Source organism: Caretta caretta, chromosome 24 (assembly GCF_965140235.1).
Source record: "Caretta caretta isolate rCarCar2 chromosome 24, rCarCar1.hap1, whole genome shotgun sequence".
Classification (NCBI taxonomy): domain Eukaryota; kingdom Metazoa; phylum Chordata; order Testudines; family Cheloniidae; genus Caretta; species Caretta caretta.
The window spans coordinates 9,055,165-9,076,022 of record NC_134229.1 but is presented as its reverse complement, the minus strand read 5'-3'; the positions used below and the strand labels follow the sequence as shown (position 1 = coordinate 9,076,022).

The window sequence follows — 20,858 nt, the reverse complement described above, 5'->3', positions numbered from 1 at the left end:
CCCAGCAATTTTCAAGTGATGAGGAAAATGACCTAGAAGAGGCAGTCTTCTATTCAGAGCACTCCTGTCCATCAGGCACCAAGCCTTCACAATCTCACACAAGTGCCAGTGACCAGTTACACAGGGACATACTCTTATGGCCGGCTAATCCATGGATGTGCCCACCCGTGCCATTCCCAGTGCACTGGGCACATTGGGACTCATGGGAGGTCTAAAGATTTCAGACCCAAAGGCCTCACGCTCCACAGAGGCAACAGATTTGCCTTTCTACAGTGACAGCCACTGACCCCTTGGAGGCGCATGAGGATTCTGAGGATTTGGAGGATTCCAATACTCAAGGCTGCTCACCTGCCCATAACTCATCTTCATCTTTGGATGAGGCGGTAATGCCACCTCCGCCTACCGTCGCAGATGACTCAAAACAATTCCAGGGCTTATTCAAACGGGTTGCACAAAGTCAGAACATCCCTCTGGAAGAGGTGACTGAAAATCAACATCAGCTCTTAAAAAATACTACACCTAGCGTCCTCAACAAAGATAGCACTACCAATTAATAGCGCCCTGCTGGAACTGGCAGAACCAGTATGGCAAACTCCGGCTACCATACCCCCCCACGAGCAAAGGGGCAGATTTAGTTAGGGATTGGTCCTACTTTGAGCAGGGGGTTGGACTAGATGACCTCCTGAAGTCCCTTCCAACCCTGATATTCTATGTTTACATGCCCAATAAAGGCATGTGTTTCCTATTCTCTCACCCTCAACCAAACTCCCTGGTGGTGGATGCGGTGAACCTGCGTCACAGGCACCACCGGCCAAGATGCAATTTGATGATTTGGTCAAGGGTCTGATTGACAACCAGCACATATTACACAACCTATCCAGATGTTTGGCCACCAACTAAGGCCATTTTTCTGAGCGTGGGAATCCATCACCACAGATCACTGGATACTGGAGATAGTACGATTTGGTTATGCCATCCCACCTACCCATCCCTCTTCTGGGACTCTTCTCATGAGCATCTTCTATGACAAGAAGTAAACCATCTTGTACAGCTAGGTGCCATGGAACATGTTCTAATACAACAGAGAGGGAAGGGGTTCTACTCCCACTGCTTCTTGACTCAAAAGAATAATGGAGGATGGAGACCCATTTTAGATCTCAGAAGACTCAACAAATTTGTATGTACCCACAAATTCAGAATGGTTACGCTGATGTCAATAATTCCGGCATTGGGAGAAGGGGACTGGTTTTCAGCCCTTGACCTACAATATGCGTATTTTCATATCACTATAGACCCCGCACACGGACAATTCCTACGGCTCACAGTAGGCAGAGACCACTTCCAATACAGGGTGTTACCATTCAGACCCTCAGCGGCTCCGAGAGTCTTTGCCAATACTGTTGCCATAGTAATAGCACACTGATGCAGACAGGGAATTATGATATTCCCATACTTGGATGATTGTGTATTGAAGGGTCACATTCAAGCAGAAGCAATACGCTTCACACAGAAGACTGACACTTTTCCATACCCTAAGGTTACAAATAAATGATAAGAAATCTACTTTAGTTCTGGTTCAACAACTAGAATTAATTGGCGCTTATCTAGACTCAATAGAAGTCAAAGCTTCGTTACCATTGACCAGATTCTCCACAATGACCACTCTCATATCCGTAGTCACAAACAATCCAAAGGGTCTCTGCACGCACCTGCTTACAACTATTAGGACACATGGTGGCCTCTACTTTTGTGATCAAGAACAAACAACTACACATGCGCGGTCTCCAGGGATGACGGAGCACACTCAACATACCATGCAAGCACAGTCTAAACAGACTCCTGTCGTTACCACCAAAAGTCATACAATCGCTACAATGGTGGATAAACCCATGAAATGTGTGCGCAGGTGTCCCGTTTCACCAAGACCCAGCATCCATCCTGATCACTATAGATGCCTCACTAATCGGATGGGGTGTAAACTTGAACCAACACACAATCCAAGGGAAATGGTCTCCCGTGGAGTCATTATTACACATCAATCTACTCGAACTACAAGCTGTTTGAAACCCATGCCAACATTTTCTACCAATGATAAAAAACAAATCACTAGGAATGATGACAGACAACGTAGCCTGTATGTTCTACATAAACAAGCAGGGAGGAACTCTATCTCATTCCCTGTGCACAGAAGCCATACAATTATAGAACTGGTGCATTATCCACAATATTACCATTACAGTGTCATACCTCCTGGGCCAACAGAACATGATGGCAGACACATTGAGCAGACAGTTTTCCCAAGAACACGAATGGGAACCGAACAATGACAACACAACACATATTCTGCATGTGGGAGTCACCACACATCAGTCTGTTCACAACATCACAAAATCACAAATGTCCAAGGTTTTGCTCATGAGCAGGACTAGGATCACAATCCCTAGGAGATGCCTTTGTCATCCGATGGAACATACCCCTCCTGTACACATTCCCACTGGTACTGTTATTATCCAGAGTGATACACAGATACAGACCGACAGAGCCAGGATCGTACTGATAGCTCCGACATGTGCCAGACAGACATGGTTTCCGTACTTGAACCGCATGGCACTTTGCACCCCGTACACCCTTCCTCTCCGTCAGGATCTTCTCCCTCAGGGTGAGGGTCAAGTTCTTCACCTGAATCTAGGAAAACTCCACCTGAAGGCATGGCTCCCCTATGGTTCCATCATGACAAACTAACCTGTTTGGGAGAGGTTAAAAAGTTGTTGCTAAACAGCCGGAAACTTACCATGCATACCACTTACCTCCATAAATGCAAGAGATTCTCCTCGTGATGTCACAACAGCCACATATCGGTACTTACAGCGCCGATACATTCCATTTTGGAGCACATGTTGCATTTGAAACATTCAGGGTTATCTATTAGTTCACTTAGAATACACCTCGCAGCCATAGCTGCTTTCCACCACAAGATAGATGGTTTTTTTCAGCCTTCGCGCATCCGATTATGAAACGCTTCCTTGCAGGTATTTAGAACAGGTACCCTGAAGTCCGCCACCCTACATCAGCATGGGACCTAAACCTAGTCCTCACAGGCCTTACCAGAGCCCCTTTTGAACCACTTGCTACCTGTTCTCTACTACATTTATCAACGAGGGTAGCGTTCCTGGTCGCGATCACCTCAACACGTAGAGTGGGTGAAATTGGGGCCCTCATGGCCCCTCCTCCTTATACCATATTCTTTAAAAACAAAGTGACTATGGGACCACACCCTAAATTCATACCGAAGGTACCTTCATCATTCCATCTCAATCAACCTATCCGTCCACCTGCGTTTTACCCTAAGCCAGATGGGCCTACACAGGAATCTATTCTCCACACTAGATGTTAGAAGAGCACTAGCATTTTACTGAGATGGTGACCTACGGAAAGATTTCGTTCTAAGAACAATCGAAGGGTGCAGCCATTTTGAAACAAAGACTATTGAAATGGATTTAGAATTGCAGCCATTTATGTTACCAACAACAAAATATAGAACCCCCGACAGGGATCAGAGCCCATTCAACTAGATCAATTTCTGCCTGGACCACATTCCAAGCTACTCCATGGGCTTCCATACACATGTTCACAAACTACTACATAATAACTCAGAGTTTAGAGGCCAATACAATACTTGGCCTTACGGTACTAGCCTCAACTGTACAGCATCCTTCTATAATGGGGTACTGCTCTACAGTCACCTGAAGCGGAGCACCCACAGGGACAGCACTTGAAGAAGAAGAGACGGTTACTCATCTTGTGCAGTAACTGAGGTTCTTCAAGATGTATTCCCTGTGGGTGATCTAGTACCTGCCCTCCTCCCCTCTACTTTAGAGTTCGCAGAAAGGACTCTGTGGTAGAGAAGGAACCAAGGGGATCGGGCCACGGGAGCACTAGATGAAGTGCCAGTGGTACTGCGAGACAACTACTGTGAACTACTGTGCATGCGCATCCCAACTGGGCACTGCTACCGAAAATCTCCAGCGCCAGGACGCACCGACACCCGAAGTGGAGCACCCACAGGGACACACATCTCGAAGAATCTCAGTTACTGCACAAGGTGAGTAACCTCTTCTGCTGGAAGTGGAATAGATGCTTCTCTTTTCTCTAATTCAATACTGAATCCAGTGCCCTGACATGTTAGGGGAAACTGCTGTTGCCAGTTGTATAGTCTTTCAGATGTGGTATAAAACAAAGGTTTTGACTACTTGTGGTCACTAAAGCACCAGTGTTGCATTTTGGAAGAGTAGAGATATTAAACTGGTGCGTTGGCCAACTTTAAATTTGAATATTATTTCCTTGAACTTTTCCTGCTGTTTGAATTGGATAATGGTATTCTTCTTCGCTTCCTATCCTGAAATTGTCATTCAGTGTGCTGTTAAGTAGCTGCCATGTTTAATTTCAGAGGTGGCTAAAGCAATTTCTCTGTATAGTTTGCATTTCAATGTATAACGTTAATAAAGAGTGTTAGGATCCTTTGGGATTAAAGGGGCTGTATAAATGTAAGATTATCATTCAGTGTTCAATAAATCTAATTAAAAATAATCAGATACCAATTTTTAATAGAAAAATTGATCACATCTGCAGGTAATAGGACAGGTGCTTTACCTTATTTGGAGTAGTAATTCATTTGTTGAAAAAATACCATATATATTTAAGAATCACTGCATATCATAATTGTGATAAATATTTAATAGTTTTAATGATAAGGGTTGATTAGGGAGATACTTTAAATCAATCACAAAAAAATAAATACAAATCCTTGTGGTATTGGCATGCTGATTAGATTAACACTAATAAACTAAAGCTTAAGGGTTACTGATAGATAATATTAAATATTTTAAAAGTCTGTTAGAAATACGCATTAATCAGTAAATCTGAGCTTGCTAGAACAGTATTCAAAATTTGTACTTTTAGCTTAGGGGGTGGTCACTATGCAAGTGATTCCAAATATCTTCTAACAGGTTAGAGTCACAGAAATTGAATTAGAATAGTTTTTTGTCACATCTGAAATTACGGTGATTCTGTGATAGTCCTGCCAAGTCTGACAAACCCTCTTATTTTGTCCACTTTTTTTTGGCTGTTTAAAAATAAGAGTCTTGGAAAACTCCTGCCATGATACTCTTAATTCAAAGCTCCAACATCTCATCTGAAAACGAAACCTGATTGTTCTCTCTTCCTTTCTCAGTCCTTGCTGCATAGAGTCTGAATGTGTCAAGCAAACCCTTTGGGCATCTAGAACATTGGAGGCTTAGCAAGATTACTAACATAATGCTTCAGTCTAGTTAGAAAATTTCAGTATGTGTTCTGTAAATCACAGAAGTATATAAAATTGTCTTCCTAATGAATTAGATGCAGTACTGTTAATGCCCTGGCCATGAACAGCTAGTATTACATTTCTACACATCTATCTCTCCAACAGTTATATTAAAAGGAAGAGGTGTGGTCTCAGTTAACTAAGCCTCTTTTTTTTTTTCTTTCTTTTTTTGGTTTGGCTTACAGAAATGCATTAGCAGTTGGCACTGTGCAAATGTCACTGCCTTATGTTTCTTTTAATCCTCAAGGAAGAGATTAAAAACTTCAGTCACATAGACTGAGCTAAGCCAAATGGGGGTCCTATCATTCTCCACGGTTATTTTTCTTTTGTGTGTGTGTGTTGTAGACTGTCTTTCAGTCTCAGGCTACCTGACATAGAAATGAATGAAGAATTATAGTGTGCAGCATTGCAGGTGTTGCCAAAACTCTGTTCAATTCTGGATGGCACTGGGAACTCTCAGGAGCGTAGGAGCTTCATCTAAATATTTTGCGTACTTAGATCATGGTGGAATACTGCATGTTGGCACCTGTGGTCGCCACAGGATGCTCTAAAGAGGAGTGAGTCTGAGGGCGCATACAGTTACTTTTTAGGCCAGATGTTGGCCAAGAATCACTATGGCCACTACAGAATTCTGATGCAAAGTCTTTTAACTGAAGAGGTGTGTGTAAGGGGAAAATACTCTGGAGAAGCAGAGGGTGAATCTTAACAATGACCGCATGGTATTGGGGCAGAATAACTTCCCAAATGCATGGAATGTATGACTGTCAGATGTGCTGATATAAAAGTATCTGAGACCATTGTCAAGGTTTTGTGCTGGAGTGCAAGTTTGATGAAGTTGGGATATATATTGCTATCTGGTATCTGTTGAAGATGGAAGTGGAAGTCTGTTGGAGTGCATTATCGAGCCCTGTAGGCAATATGAAAGTGGAAACGAATGCACAAGTGTTAACTTCTTGTTTCCATTCTTTTAAGATTTTAAATGGATGGAATGTGTCCATCAACCTTAACTGTTACTAAACTTAGTTTTGTGGTGGTGGTGTGTCCAAAGCCTAAGAGTCTTTTTTTTTTTTTTTAAATTGTTGCTAACATCAGTTTAAGTTTTGTGAAATGCTTTGCAATCCCTTGAGATGAATGGAGCTGTAGAAACATGACTATTTTCTATATCTCTCTAGAGCCCATTAGTTTACGTACATTAGGCTACATTTTCCTTTTGGTTGCGGTCATACTTCTCCATTAATATCAGTTGGATTACTGGTACAACAGAGAAAAACTCGGCCAATTAACTTTTAAATCCAATAAGAATAAAATTCTTTGGCTGTGAATGTGGACTTTTCTTTCTGGAGCAGTGGTGTTATTTGAGCTGATGCCATCTCTTACTATTTTGATTTTGGCTCACAGGGGAATCCCTTTAGGCTTGCTGCCAGCAGGGACCGAAGTGGCGAAGTGCCAGAGGGACATCTGTCACCTCTACAATCCCTGCAATATCTACTGGCCCAGTAACTGTGAGGGTCAAATCCTGTTTTAAACTTCAGACTACATTGCAGGCTCAAGAAACAAGCCATGTCTGGAGCCATCCCAGCTTTCAGCAATTAATTTTTTACATTCCTAGGTTGTCTTGTTGCATTTTGCTTTACACTCATTAAAAAGAATTCCAAATTAGAGTGGCAAAAGTCCATTAAATCTCATCCATCTTCTCCTAGCCAGTACACTATTGTTTCTTATGCAATGCTGCATGCAGGGTAGCAGACCTAATATTTAACTTCTCTTAAACAAGATCCACCATGTTGATAAAAAGCCAACTTCTGTGCCTGTGACCCTACAGTAACAAACCTGGTGCAGGGATTCCCTTATGGGCATTGTACATTTTCAGTATTAAAATGTACAAGACTCTAATGCCATGTCTACGCTACCACTTTTATCGGCAAATCTCATGTCGCTCAGGTGGGTGGGAAAAAACCACACCCCTGAGCGACATAAGTTTCGCTGGCATAAGTGACAAACTGCACAGTGTTATGTCAGCGGGGGAGCTCTCTTCTGTCGGCCTAGAGCAGCTACACTAGCTATCTTACAGTGGCACAGCTACGTTGGTATGGCTGTCCTGCCGTAAGCTCACTAGTGTAGACATGGCCTAACTCTCTTTCAGAAGGTGAATAGAAGGACATAGTGGAGTGGACGGCGGTACCTTTGTGTGTCCGTGAATCAAAAAACAGAGTTGCAGAAGTTAAAGATGGACAATATCTGTTGGTTTATCTAGTCCATTTCCCTGCTGGAGCAGTATTGTTCCCTACTGTTCAGTTTTAAATGTCTGAAGTGATTAGGCTTCCACCACTTTTCTTGGGGAGATTTTCATAAATACATCTCACTTTCAGCAAGTCTTTTAAATTGGCATTCAGTCTACATGGTCCTGTTGTTATTTCCTTCAATTATTCCTACTTCTACCTCTGTGCCCCACCCTAAGTAATTCTTGGCATTTACATATATAGCTAGCAGGTCCAATATTTGTCTGCCAGTTTTGACAGTGTTCCCTTATTTAAAAAAAGAAGAAGCAATGCTGATATGAAAATGTGGTAGGTGTCCATCTTCCACATTAGTGTGACAGTTTTGATTCAATAATTTCACTGTCAAATAAAAATATAATTTACATTCCTGTAGCACTTTTCACCCCAAGAAGCAAAGTGCTTTACACACTTTAAAATATTGAAACAGTATAAGGGAATATTTTACACATCTCTAATATACGACGACAACAACCTGACCGGATACAGCAATGCTATACAATAGTTTAGGACAAGAAGTAAGAGAGAATACTATGTCCAGTTACAACTACTAGGGGAATTTAGGCAGGCAGATTATAATTTCATTCGAATGACTGTCGACACACTTTGGACTCTTGCTGTGCTACACACACACACGACTGATTCTTTTGGTCAGCAGAGTCCACTGGAGGCCCATGGTGCCCTCACGCCTCCCCACCTGACTGAATAAAAAGCAGAGCAGGCCCAACTGGCCCTTACTTCATTCTTACTGCCCATGGCAGTGAGTTGGAACCCTGCAATGTCTGCTTACTCTGCACACTGTCATTTTTTCTTAGCCTTGTGTATAATATCTGATTGGTGTAGTTTTCTCATTTTTGCACCCATTGGTTTTATTTCTGTATAATTAGATAAGTTCGCCTACATCCCTCCCCTTGTGCTGGGGTACTAGCATTATTGCAGAATCTAAGTCACTGGGTTTTAAGACTTGTTCCTTGTGTCATGCTTTGATGCCTGTTTATGATGGCACTCTTGATGCTCGCTATTCCTTGGATGAGGCAGTTCACCCATGTTGGCCTCAGTTGATGAGTCTAAAGTATTCTAGGACCTGATGAAATATATGGCAGAAACTTTAGATGTAGCCCTGGAAGTGATCTGAGAGAAGCAACACAAACTCATGGATATTCTACATCCCTCTATGCTAGTCAGGCTTGCCATGTCCATTAATGAAGGGCTACTGGACCGTGCAAAAAATATCCATTCTGGTTACATTCAGAAGAGCTGACCGGGACTACCACGTTCCTGATCAGGGATTCAGGTATTTTTATTTTTATCCAGCATTGGGTTTTCTTGTAGTAGTAGCAGTTCAGGAGAGATCAAAACAGCAGGGACTTTCTAAGTCCACACTGAGGAAAAAAGGATAAGAAATGGGGCCTTCTTCAACTGCATGGCATATTTGTCAGCTAACCTCCAGAGGAGGGTGACTATCAGGCCCTCATCTCGAAATATGTTGTTTTTTTTTTTAAACTGAGATAAGTTGTCTTAGTTTATAAACAGGCTTCTCAAGGAACACCAGGAGAACATGAGGTCTGTCATGGCAGAGGGACAGCTGACTGCCCACACTTCCCTAAAGGTTGCGCTGTACATGTTTAACACTATAGCATTCACAAGGCTGCTGCAGTAGCCATGAGGAGGTAATACTGTCAGTCTTTGGGGATTCCCACTGAGGTCCAAGCAACAATTGAGGATCTCCCCTTTGAGGGTAACAAACTTTTCAACACTGGAATGGATGAGGCCCTCTTCTCCTTGAAGGATTCATGGGTGACTGCACTCTTCAAGCATCTATATCCCGACCCCAAGGAGGAAGAAGTCACTCCAGGAGCCATCCTTCACACAGCACTCCTCTATCCAATATTACAGTTGGCCACGGAGGACCTCGGAGCCACTGAAGAGGAGACAGATACTATTGCAAATGGTCCTCTGCTGCCCAACGGTCTGGGGTTTCCACAAGGCAGCAGGTTTTATGCCCACTGCTGAGAACGGATAGTATAGCCTGATGCTCTCTCTGTGTTCAAGGGCATTCACCAAGGTTGTGACAGCTTATGTAAGGAGACAAGGAAACACAGTCTAGCCTTACTTCAACAAGCCCACTGCTAGCTGGGCAGAGGAACATGGCCAGATTCTGGTTAACCTCTGGTGCGAGGCGAGCAAGACATTCGTCTTCAGCAAGAACATGAGAAATGATCATATCTACAAAACTATATCTGAGTGGCAGACAACAGACAAAAATCCACACTGATTTGGAGCATAGAATTTATAGGAGCACTGTTAGGCTCCAGATCAGCAAGAGATTACCTTCTTCAAGTGAGATTCCAAACAAAATTTAGGTGAAACTCCTGAAGGAACATGAGTGAGAACATCTCAGACTTCCAGAACACACAGCCTCATGTACTTACATTGTACAGCATGCTAGACTTCACCTGCATTCTGCCTGACATGGTCTGGGACATCACCATTCAGATCCCATACCTGGACACAGTTTCCTTATATCTGACAGCCTGGATGCTGGCTAGGTGACATCCACCAAAAGAAGCTGTTCAGCTGAGGTTCAGAACATTCTGCTACAAAGCAGGAAATATTTAGCTAGATTTAATTGCAAAGGTAAATGGAAGAGGTTTTCTATTTGGGCATCACCACTAGCTTTCTCCCTTAAAAGCACCAATACTGGACTATTTGCTAATCCTGAAACAATCTGTGCTTTCCATCCACTCCATAAGGCTCCATCTAGTAGTAATATCTGAACATCATCTTCCTATCTAGGGGTCACAGTGTATTTTTCCACCCTCAGTGGCAAGATTTCCAAAGGGCCTTATACATGGCTTTTCCTCTAGTTTGGGCACCTCATGCTCCTGGGACTTCAGTATAATACACCCTCGCTGTAACGAACCCGTCGGGATTCAAGCCATTTGTTTGTTATAGCCAGGGGTTCATTATAGTGAAAGAGGCCGACTGCCCTGGGCGGGAGGGAGGGGGAGAGGAGAGGAGGCCGCTGACAGCTTCTCCAGCCTCATGGCTGTGGCAGGGGCTGACAGCTCCTCCGGCCTCGTGGCTGTGGCAGGGCTGGAGAAGTTGTCGGCCTCCACTGCAGCTGTGGGGCTCGAAGTGGGATTTGGTGACCGGGTTCTTTATAGCGGAAGGTTCGTTATTATGAAGGGTATTATAGCGAGGATATACTATATAGAGTTAGCAAGGTGAGAGCATTTGAGCTCAGGCAACCTCTGCTGCCTGTTTGAGGAATTTGTAGGGCAGCTACACGGTGTTCAATCCACATACTTACAAGACACTGTTCCTTAGTAGAAGCTTCCAGATCAGATGGTGATTTAGTAGGGCTGTTCTGCAGTCATTTATTTAAGTAGAACTCCTCTAATATGTACCTCCAAGCAATGGGACAACTACACTGCTTTTTAGTCACCAAGAATAAAATCTGTCAGGGCAATCAGTTGAAGAAAGAATGATTATTTCCCCTGTATTAACTGGGATCTTCGAGATGTGTTGTCCACACAGATTACACGACCTACCCTCCTTGCCCACTTCTACTAATTCCTACTTCTGTGGGATTCTCTATTGGTGAAAGAACTGAGGGATGATTGGGTTCACTCTTCCCTTTATTCACTTGGGAGTGTGGGGGGTGCAAGGGCAACTAGGGCACAGGCATAGCCCCAACTAACACTGCTGACCAAAGTAATCCTATCTTGCATGGAGGGGGTTTGCCCATTAAAAGCAAAATCTTTGTGGACAAAGCTTCTCAAAGAACCACGGTTACTGCAGGGTATGTAACATTCTATTCTAGTTGGATTTTGGCCAAGATACTACTGTTAACTCTTCTTGTTGTACAAATGTTGCTATGGGATCTTTAATGACCATGAGTGTTCAGAACCTTGGTTTTATGACTCTTCTGAAAGATAACATGTCCTCGAGCACAGACCTGCTAATATTAGTTCAGTACTGATTTGAAGAATAACGCTACTTATTGAATTGCCGACGGTACTATATGAAATACTCATTAAAAGGAGATCCCAGCAAAATTCCTTTCTTTCAGGGTTGTAGTCATGGCCTATTGTTGAAGAGTTCTTACCTGTACAGTCTTATTTTGGCATTTTGATATACTCTCTAATTACATGATCACACTGTTTTTTCTGCAGGACCCCTGCCTCAATCAGTGCACAGGAACAATGCTGCTGACCGAATGGGTAGCTATGCAATACTTCTTTTTATCCTCATCATTTAATGTCTGACCCCATGCCTTTTTCATTGCACACAAATTTAAATCCTGAATACAGTATTATAAATTTCCTCATGGCTTTTCTTTGACATGCGTCAGTGTGGTATCTGAGTGGTTCATAAATATTAGTGAATGAATTTCATCTTTGCAATATCCCTGTCAGGTAAGATGGTATTATCCCCCATTTTACAGATGAGGCTGTGAGACAGATTGAAGCCAAAATCGTCAAATGCCCCACTCATTTTGGGAGCCCAACCTGAGATGCCACAGGCTTGATTTTTATTCAGAGTACTTAGTGTTTTTGTAGCACTGTGTATGTTCAGAGCACAGCTCCATTGACTTCAGTTGCAGTTGTGAGCTCTTAGCACTTCTTCAGATAAGGTTTCAGGTGTTCTAAAGTGGGAACCCAGAAAATGAGGAAGATCCAGTGGGCGCTTGTGAAAAGTTTTTGGGTTAAGTGACTTACCCCTTATCAGACAGAAACTAAGTGGGAGAGGCAGGGATAGACTCCCATTCTCTAGGGTTACATTCAACTGCCATAAGCACAAAAACCCCTTTCTCCTCTTCCAGTCCCTTAGTTCATTCACTACACACCTTCCAACTTCTGCAACAAATGAGGCTGGCTCATACAGATGACACGGCCTCATTTGTTACACAACCTTGATTCATTCCCAGAGCACCTTTTCGTCTGTGCGCTGAATGAGGCAGAGATTCTATGGAAAAATATATTATGTGACCATGTAATTAAAGTCTGTATCATAATGTATATGCACAAGGGGAGTGAATTAAAGTTGCCTATGCAACCTTAATTGGGCATTATCTAACTTTTACATGCTGGACTTTTCAACCACAATGTTCTTTTGACATAACTTTTTTTTTTTCCCTTCAATGTAACTTCCTAAGCTCAAAACAAAACAAGTAAACTGAAAAACAGAAATTTCATCACATGGAATTCTATTGACCCCCACATGGGTCATCAGGAAGACTGGCACATTTAGGCCCACAGCACAGACTTCAGTTAACAGGACTTATTTCCCCCAGGTGGCTAGCTCACATAGAGGATAATGAGATGCACATTTTGACAGTGAGTTTCACTGCTATACAGTGGTAACAGAGGTATGATAGAACTCAAGAATCCTGAGTTCTATTGCCGGTTCTGTAGTGGAGTATGTTTCAGTGGTTAAAGACCTTTTTGCCCTATTTTCCCCTTTCCTAGTATGTCCTTCTCCCATTCTGTTCCAGTTCCCCTTGGCACCTGTCCCCTTAGCCTGCACCCCCAACCTGCCCGTGTCTTCCCCTCCCTTCTCTTGCTCCTCCCCACTCCCTTCCTTTTGTGCAGTCAGGTTGTTTGTTCCTATTCCTTCTCGATCCTTCGTGCTGCCTGGGTGCCAACTGAAGAAGCATTGAGCGCGCAGGAGAAACAATCCCTCTGTTCTCAGTTCTGGTGCCACAGCAGCTCTCTGAGTGCCAGGAGGGACAGTTGCAGGGACAGTCCTGCTAAGCCCCTACGTTCCCTGCAGCCCTAAGACTGAGCATGCTTAGTTGCACTCTGGGGATGGTGCACGGTCACTGTGGTTGACATAAAGGAGCTGTAGTGACAGAATCTTTGGAGAATAATGGAGTCATTGTCTAACAAACCTCTACTGAGCATGTGCAAATGAAATTTTTCAGATGCTGATAGTCAAATTTGGGTGTTTTTTCATGGGGATAGCAAAAGACACATCCTCAACACCAGGGCATCTCTCTGGCAAATATAAAGTTCCTGCTGCATAGCTTAGAGGTGCTAGAATTTCTCAACAAAACACTGTAGAATTTGTCTAACATGAGTAGAACAACATATTTTCCCTGAATCTCACTCTCTGAAATGGTGAACCGTTTTATGCTGAAACTTTCCTAAGAAAATTCAGCCTGAGGCAGACACCTGTCATGGGAAAATTTAGCCTGGACAGTCAAAATCTCGCAAAATTAACTGCAACTGAAAATGGCATTTTATAAGGGAAAGCGTTAGGCAACTATAACAATAGTAGCAAAATCAGCACTGCGTATTACAGTAACAGGCAATGGTATTCCCGCAAAGAGACCTATTAGGTGCATAATAACTCTTTGAGACCAAAGGGATTGTGATGGAATATTTCACCATACCATGTAACATCAGGATATTGAATTCAAAGGACACAAGACACTGTCTTTTTCACAGACATGTAGACTAGGCAAAAAAGAGTTACCATTCTTTAATTTAAAAAAAAAAAAAAGAGTTGCTGAACTGAAGGGGCAAAGGCCTTAAAGTATTTTAGGGTATTCTCATGACTCTAGTGTGATCCAAATGTGCTCAATAATTTTTCTGTATATTAAGGCTGAAAGTGAGATTGTGTACTGTGTCTCTTGGATGTGCAGCACATGCAAGCACTGTCCAGGAGCAGGAAGAGGGGCTAAGGTGGCTTTAAGGTCACCTTTGTGCCCCCCCTCCCTCCCGGTACTGGGTTGTTCTAGGGGGCAGTGCAGCGCTCAGCATGATTGTGGCTGCCATCTCTGACTGCCTATGGTTGGCAGTGCTGCCCAGAATTTCTATGATGCTGTGCACTGTGTTTCTTCTGCTGGAAGACCACTTACACTGGGGCTTGCAAGAGGTCCTGTGTCAGTTTGCTTACCTCACCCTGAAGCAGTGCCTGCGTGCCAGTCGAATTCTTTTCTTGTCAGCTAAAAGAAAAGGAATACTCGTGGCACCTTAGAGACTAAACAATTTATTTGAGCATAAGCTCACTTCATCGGATGCATAAAGTGGAAAATGCAGTGAGGATGTTTTATACACACAGACCATGAAAAAATGGGTGTTTATCACTTCAAAAGGTTTTCTCTCCCCCCACCCCACTCTCCTGCTGGTAATAGCTTATCTAAAGTGATCACTCTCCTTACAATGTGTATGATAATCAAGGTGGGCCATTTCCGGCACAAATCCAGGGTTTAACAAGAACGTCTGAGGAACAGTGGGGTGGGGGTGGGGGGGGTAGGAAAAATCAAGGGGAAATAGGTTACCTTTTCTCGTCTCATTATGCTGCCGGAGCAGTGTTCAACAGCTATGCTGGGGAGCAGGAGAAATCCATCTTTGAGATATTTCAAAACTACCTGTGGGTTTTGGATGCCCAGTTCTCTGCACAGCTTTGAAAATCTCAGATGTGCAGACTAGTAAAATGATACATGGGAGGCGTGGAGGGATGCGTCTTTTGGATAATGTATTTTAAAATGTGTTCAGTGTAACTAATTCAAATTGTGGAGGCCAAAACTAGTCACTGAGGAATCAGTATGAAAAATTTAAGGTGTGTAAAATAAGTAGATCTTGTTTTTCTTCCAGCTGCCAACCCTCTTGTTCAGCAAGGTGGACAGCCACTAATCCTTACCCAGAACCCAACATCGGGGCTAGGCACAATGGTAACACAGCCAGTGTTACGACCTGTTCAGGTGATGCAGAATGCCAACCATGTTACTAATTCACCAGTGAGCAGCCAACCTATCTTTATAACAACACAGGTGAGTTTTCTGTTCCCATGTACTTAAGTATTCTTAAATATTTTGAAGCACTCTACGTACTTAAGTACTTTTACGTATTCTGTACTTAGTGCTTGTATTTAAGTACTACTAAAGGTACCTAAATCATAAGTAACTTAAAAAAAAAATTAAAAAACCGCAAGTACTTTTTCAGACTGTCCTGGATTCTGGTTCATCCCCAGAAACCACTGTCCTGGGTTGGGCACTTTAGGCGCTCAGTTCCAGCTGCACTGGCCTTTTTTCTGTTCCTGCTGTTCCATCAGCCAGGGAGGGTGGTGGCCCTGCCCTCTTCATTTCTGATTGGTCACTGCGACAGGTCCAGCCTATTGGAGGGGTGAGTCAGTATGGGGGAGGGGGCAGAGCAGGCAGACACATACCTCTGTGTCCTGCATTGAGAAAACAAGCCCAGTAGCTGCTTATCCTGCAGGGTGGGATAAGAAATGCCTGCCAGGCACTGGGCATGCTCCAGTGCTGAAGGGGCTATTGGGAAATTGAGGCCTAAGGAATTGTTTTGTCAACTTCTGCTTAGTGCCACCACTACCAGTCATTGTATCATTGATTATACTTCCTGATTCATTTCCTTTTGAATTGTAAATATTCTTAGTCGTCTTTAATCTGGAAATATCTCTTCAGTCACTAATGGCGTTTGAAAATAAAGTGTTGCCGATTGTAGTGAGAACTTACTTCTCAGATGTCGCTGAAGATGATGAGAACTTTATTGAAGCAGTTTGTAGTTTGTGCAAACCAAAAAGAAAGACAATTCACAGACAAGATAAGGCACCCTCAGATTTCACCAAACATGCAGGTAAATAATTATTATTAATTAAATATGGTTCATTCCATTTTTTGCTCACTATATTTTCTCCTTAGTTGGACATATTTATTATTTCTTGAACTGCTGTTTTGGTATGTTTCCTGAAATTGTGATTTACTAGGCCAGAAAAGGCCAGAAATACCATATTTACTCTAATTCAGTTTGTTGTAAAACACAGACCCCAAGCAGTATTTATGGTATGTTTTATACATCACTTAGCATTTGTTTTTCCTTTTGTATTTGAGCAGAATAATAATTAAACATTTATATATATAGTTGCTCTGAATAAAATAAAATAATTCTTATTTGTTTTTTAGAGAAGTCATGGAGAAAAGGACTTTGGATGTAAGCAAACTATTGATGACTTGTTCACAGCATCTGGGGAAACCCCAAAGTGAAAGACCCCCAGTTTTGATACTTTTCTGCAGCAATTACTCTGTGATGGAGCAGTGTCCAAAGAAAATATAGACAAACTAATTCTCAGTTTTATTAGTGATATGCTGACTCTGTCAACTGTTGAAGGGTGTGCCTTTCACACTTTATTTATTGGAATTATTCCCAAGGCTGCTGTCATGTGAACTGAAAAAATAAAGATTAAACTACTGGGACAATACAGCTTGGTTCTTGAAAGCATAAAAAACAAATTGGCATCTCTACGTTATGTTTGCACGACTGGAGATGTGTGGACACATCAGGCAAGAAGCTACGTGGGTATTACCTGTCACTGGATTGACTACTAATCCAACAAGAGTCCGCAGTCTTAGGCTTCCATCACTTTTTTGGAACACAAGACAATAAGATCACTTCTCTGTTGGCTCAGATCCACTCACAGTTTGATCTGGATTCAATAAAAATAACACTTGACAAAGATAGTGTTAGCAATTTTGTTAAAGCCTTCAAGCTGTTTTCAGGACCTGGAGTGTTGGAGGATGATGCTGATAAGGAAGTGGAGGAGGATGCTAGTAAACAAGTGGACACCCCACGTTCTGATAGATGTAGCCATGTGAGTATTGATGAAGTTTTGACAAGCGATACTGCTGACTGTTCATGTATATTTTACCACCACATATTTTGCCACTACATATGACTGTTTTTCGTACACTCTGAACTTGGTAGCAACTACTGATGCTTCTAGGGCTCTTGCCAAGAACTCTCAATACAAGCGTCTCTTCAGAAGTGTAGTGGCTAAGTGCTCTGTCTTAAGCAACACTGCATACCAGAGTTCTGAGATTGTGAATGACATGCTTGGAAAAACAATCCGCAAACCTACCTCTAAGCAATGGAATTCAGAGTTTAGTAGCTTTCACCGTATTTACAACATGCCTGATAGAGTTAATATTGTGATGGAGCATATCCCACTGTCAAAATTCTCCAACACAGCTGGAATATCTAAGTGAGTTGCTGGAGGTGATGTCCACGGTTGCCACTGGACTTGGTAGATAATGTGAAGGAAGGCCATAGAAAAGGTTTGGATGTATTTTGACGTTTGATGCAGCTGTGAGTAACAAAAGTGCAAAGTCATTTGTTGCTGTTCCAGTGCCACGCCGATTTTATTTTAAAGTTGCATTGGCTGTTGAATCAGATTGAGAGAAAAATTGCAGAGGAAGTTCTTTTTACATAATCTGGTTTGTTGTGACAGCCTACCAAAGCCTACAGATCAAGCAATAACATCCAAAGATGCCACTAATTTCTACTGCTTTGATGATCAGGGGGCATCTGACTCCCACTTAAGAATTGTTGGTATACAACTCCACAGTGATCCATCTCATGAATTTGATCAACTGAAAAAACATCCAGTAGTTGTTAAACTTTTTATCAAATTTAATACTACCCTGCCAATCATGTTCCAGTGGAAAGATTATTCAGTAGCGCTGGACAAATCCTTTTGCCAAGAAGGAACTGTCTTCAGGATGATACATTCAAGATTCTACTGTTGTTGAAGAAAATGCCCATTTAATCGAATGAGCTGCTGTTTGTAAATAACATATAAATGATATAATGGAAAGGAAATTTATTTACGTTTTAAGTGATTTTTTTCATTGTTGTTCCATCTCTTTTGTATATATAAATAAAATTTAATCGTTGCTCTTTTTCTTTCTCTTCTACTATGTGCTTATGTTATTTAGGTGGTAGTTCATCTATTGGCCAGGAAATACAGGCATGAAAGTACTTGCACTTGTATTTTTTACCTATAAATGCATAAGTATTATTTCCACAATATATTTGTACTTCTAAGTACTTCTGTAATGATATACTTGTCACTTATATTAAAGTCCTTTTTATCAGTACTTATGGCAACACAAGGGGATGGTGCTGGTCCTTTGACTGGTACAGAGGAGCCTGGGCTCTTGGATCGTCAGTTCTGTTTGTTAGTTTTATTTTAGTAACAAACACACACCTGTGGAAAACAGAGAATAAAAATGCTTGGAAGACTAACCTGCCTTGGCTAATACTTATCAGTTTGTCACTCTGATCACTTCATATGACTTACTTTGACTAGTGCTGTCAATATGAAAATTCTTCATTTACCTTTACTTTTTTGAGGTGGGTGGGAGGGGGTTGGGGTTAGAGGATCTTTTTGAGCAGATTTCTACTGGAAGAGAAATTGGATTTATTACTTTGCAGAAATAGGGTCCAATCTAATGCCAACTGAAATCGATGCAGACTCATACTGACCCAAATACTGGTTCTGCTGTGATTGCTGAATTTGTCTCTTCCACTCCTAAACATACCTAGCAAACCTCAAAGAAGTAATTTGGGAAGACCATTCAGGCACTAACTGCACATTGTGATTGGTAAACTGCACACGGATTATCTCTGTTTTTGGTTTGTTGGAATAAATATGTTAAAGATAATTTTGCCTCTTAAATGCAGGGATTTCCAGTAAGGAATGTCCGGCCTGTACAAAACACAATGAATCAGGTTGGAATTGTTCTGAACGTACAGCAAGGCCAAACAGTTAGACCCATTACCCTAGTCCCAGGTAAGCAGTGTATCCACTGAAACAGACTAAATGGGCATGTGGTAGAAATCTGTTGTTTAGCGTTTATCCAACTAAAGGAACATAAACTAAAAATATTATATCTTGAAATTTGTTTCCTTATCTGTGTTGCCAGTAGCCCTTGAAGAGTGGGATTTTTCTTAGGGACCTAAACCCCTCGTCCTTCAAACACTTTCCTACTCTGAGTAGTCTCACTCGCAGCAGTAAAGCTAAGCACATATGTAAGAGTTTTCAGGATTGGGGTCTGTATGACTAGGAGTATGAGTCCCACTGAAAACTGTGGTACTTTGGAAAATCCTACCCAAAATTATTAAAAAGGGAAGAATTTGAACATGTAATTTTCACTGTCTGTTTCCTTTTGCATTTCACTCATCTTGGAAAGTGAAACTATTTTCAAAGGTGCTGAGCATTCATAACCTCCAGCGAAGTTAGTGGGAGTTGAGAGGGCTCAATGCTGCTGGGAAACAAGCAGTTAGATATCTGACACATCAAGTGGGAGCATCGGATCTAACCAGGTTTTCTGTTCTTTTTGAAGCCCCAGGTACCCAGTTTGTTAAACCAACTGTTGGAGTTCCTCAGGTTTTCTCTCAAATGGCCCAGGTGAGACCAGGTACAACCATGCCGGTGCGACCCACTACCAACACTTTCACTACGGTCATTCCGGCCACGCTTACCATCAGGAGCACTGTACCACAGTCCCAGTCACAACAGCAAAGTAAGTCCACTCCCAGCACCTCCACAACTCCTACTTCAACGCAGCCAACAACACTTGGACAGTTAACTGTGCAGCAGCCAGGGCAATCCAGTCAAGCTACTAACCCTAAATTAGGTAAGACCTCCCATGGGAAAGCAGTGGGATTCAAGTGTTTATAATTTGATCTTCAGATATGTGGCCTAGTGGCTAGAGTATGGGAGAGGGAGTCCTGGGTTCTATTCCTGACTCTGTCACTGACACATTGCGTAACTATGGGCAAGTCACTTAACTGCTCTGTGCCTCAGTTTACCCATCTGTAAAATGGGGATAATCCTTCCATATATCCCAGATGGGTATGAGAATTAACTAATTCGTGTTTATAAAATGTTTTGAGATACTCAGATGAAAGACCCTCAGAAATGCTTATTTGTGTGTTTTGAAAGATTATATATGAAGCTGTTCTTAAGATTAAGAAGGGCACAGTGGAAATTAGTCATTCCTTTTATATGATGTCCAATATTACAATAATGATGGCATTGTTCAAAAATAATGGTAAACAACTTTTAGAACAAATAAAAGTACTGCTTCATTCAGCAAGTGGTCCAGACAATGTAATTACATTTAGGAGGTCAGAGTCAAATACTACAGCAAGATTCAGAAAAGGGGTGTGGATAATTTTTGACAATCAATAACATGTATAGTTATTCACAGGACAAATCTCATGTTTCATGGTGTAAGCTGATAGCTGGAGGGGGTCAGAAGAGTGTTGTCCTCCCCTAACCCTTCCTGTACAACTCTGATGAATCAGGTATTGATCACGGTCAGAGTCAGGATACCAGAACTGATGGTCTTATGTAGTACAGTAAATGATGGGGGACATGTTCGACCCATGGTCTGATCGGATATATCAGGA

General features: G+C 42.1%; 1 protein-coding gene across 10 annotated transcripts in view; it reads left to right on the top strand.

Moving 5' to 3' along the window:
* POGZ (pogo transposable element derived with ZNF domain) overlaps positions 1 to 20,858 on the top strand; it is a 59,802-nt gene that overhangs the window by 18,684 nt on the left and 20,260 nt on the right. For 5 of the 10 annotated variants that reach the window (XM_048827923.2, XM_048827919.2, XM_048827924.2 and 2 more), the window contains exons 4-7: positions 11,814 to 11,861; positions 15,243 to 15,418; positions 19,125 to 19,233; positions 19,787 to 20,080. In XM_048827923.2, coding sequence (XP_048683880.1) covers positions 11,814 to 11,861; positions 15,243 to 15,418; positions 19,125 to 19,233; positions 19,787 to 20,080 — 627 coding nt within the window. Of the gene's footprint in view, positions 1 to 3,876; positions 4,103 to 11,813; positions 11,862 to 15,242; positions 15,419 to 19,124; positions 19,234 to 19,786; positions 20,081 to 20,858 lie in introns of all 10 variants that reach the window. The other 5 variants (XM_048827925.2, XM_048827926.2, XM_048827928.2 and 2 more) reach the window with 4 other exon arrangements.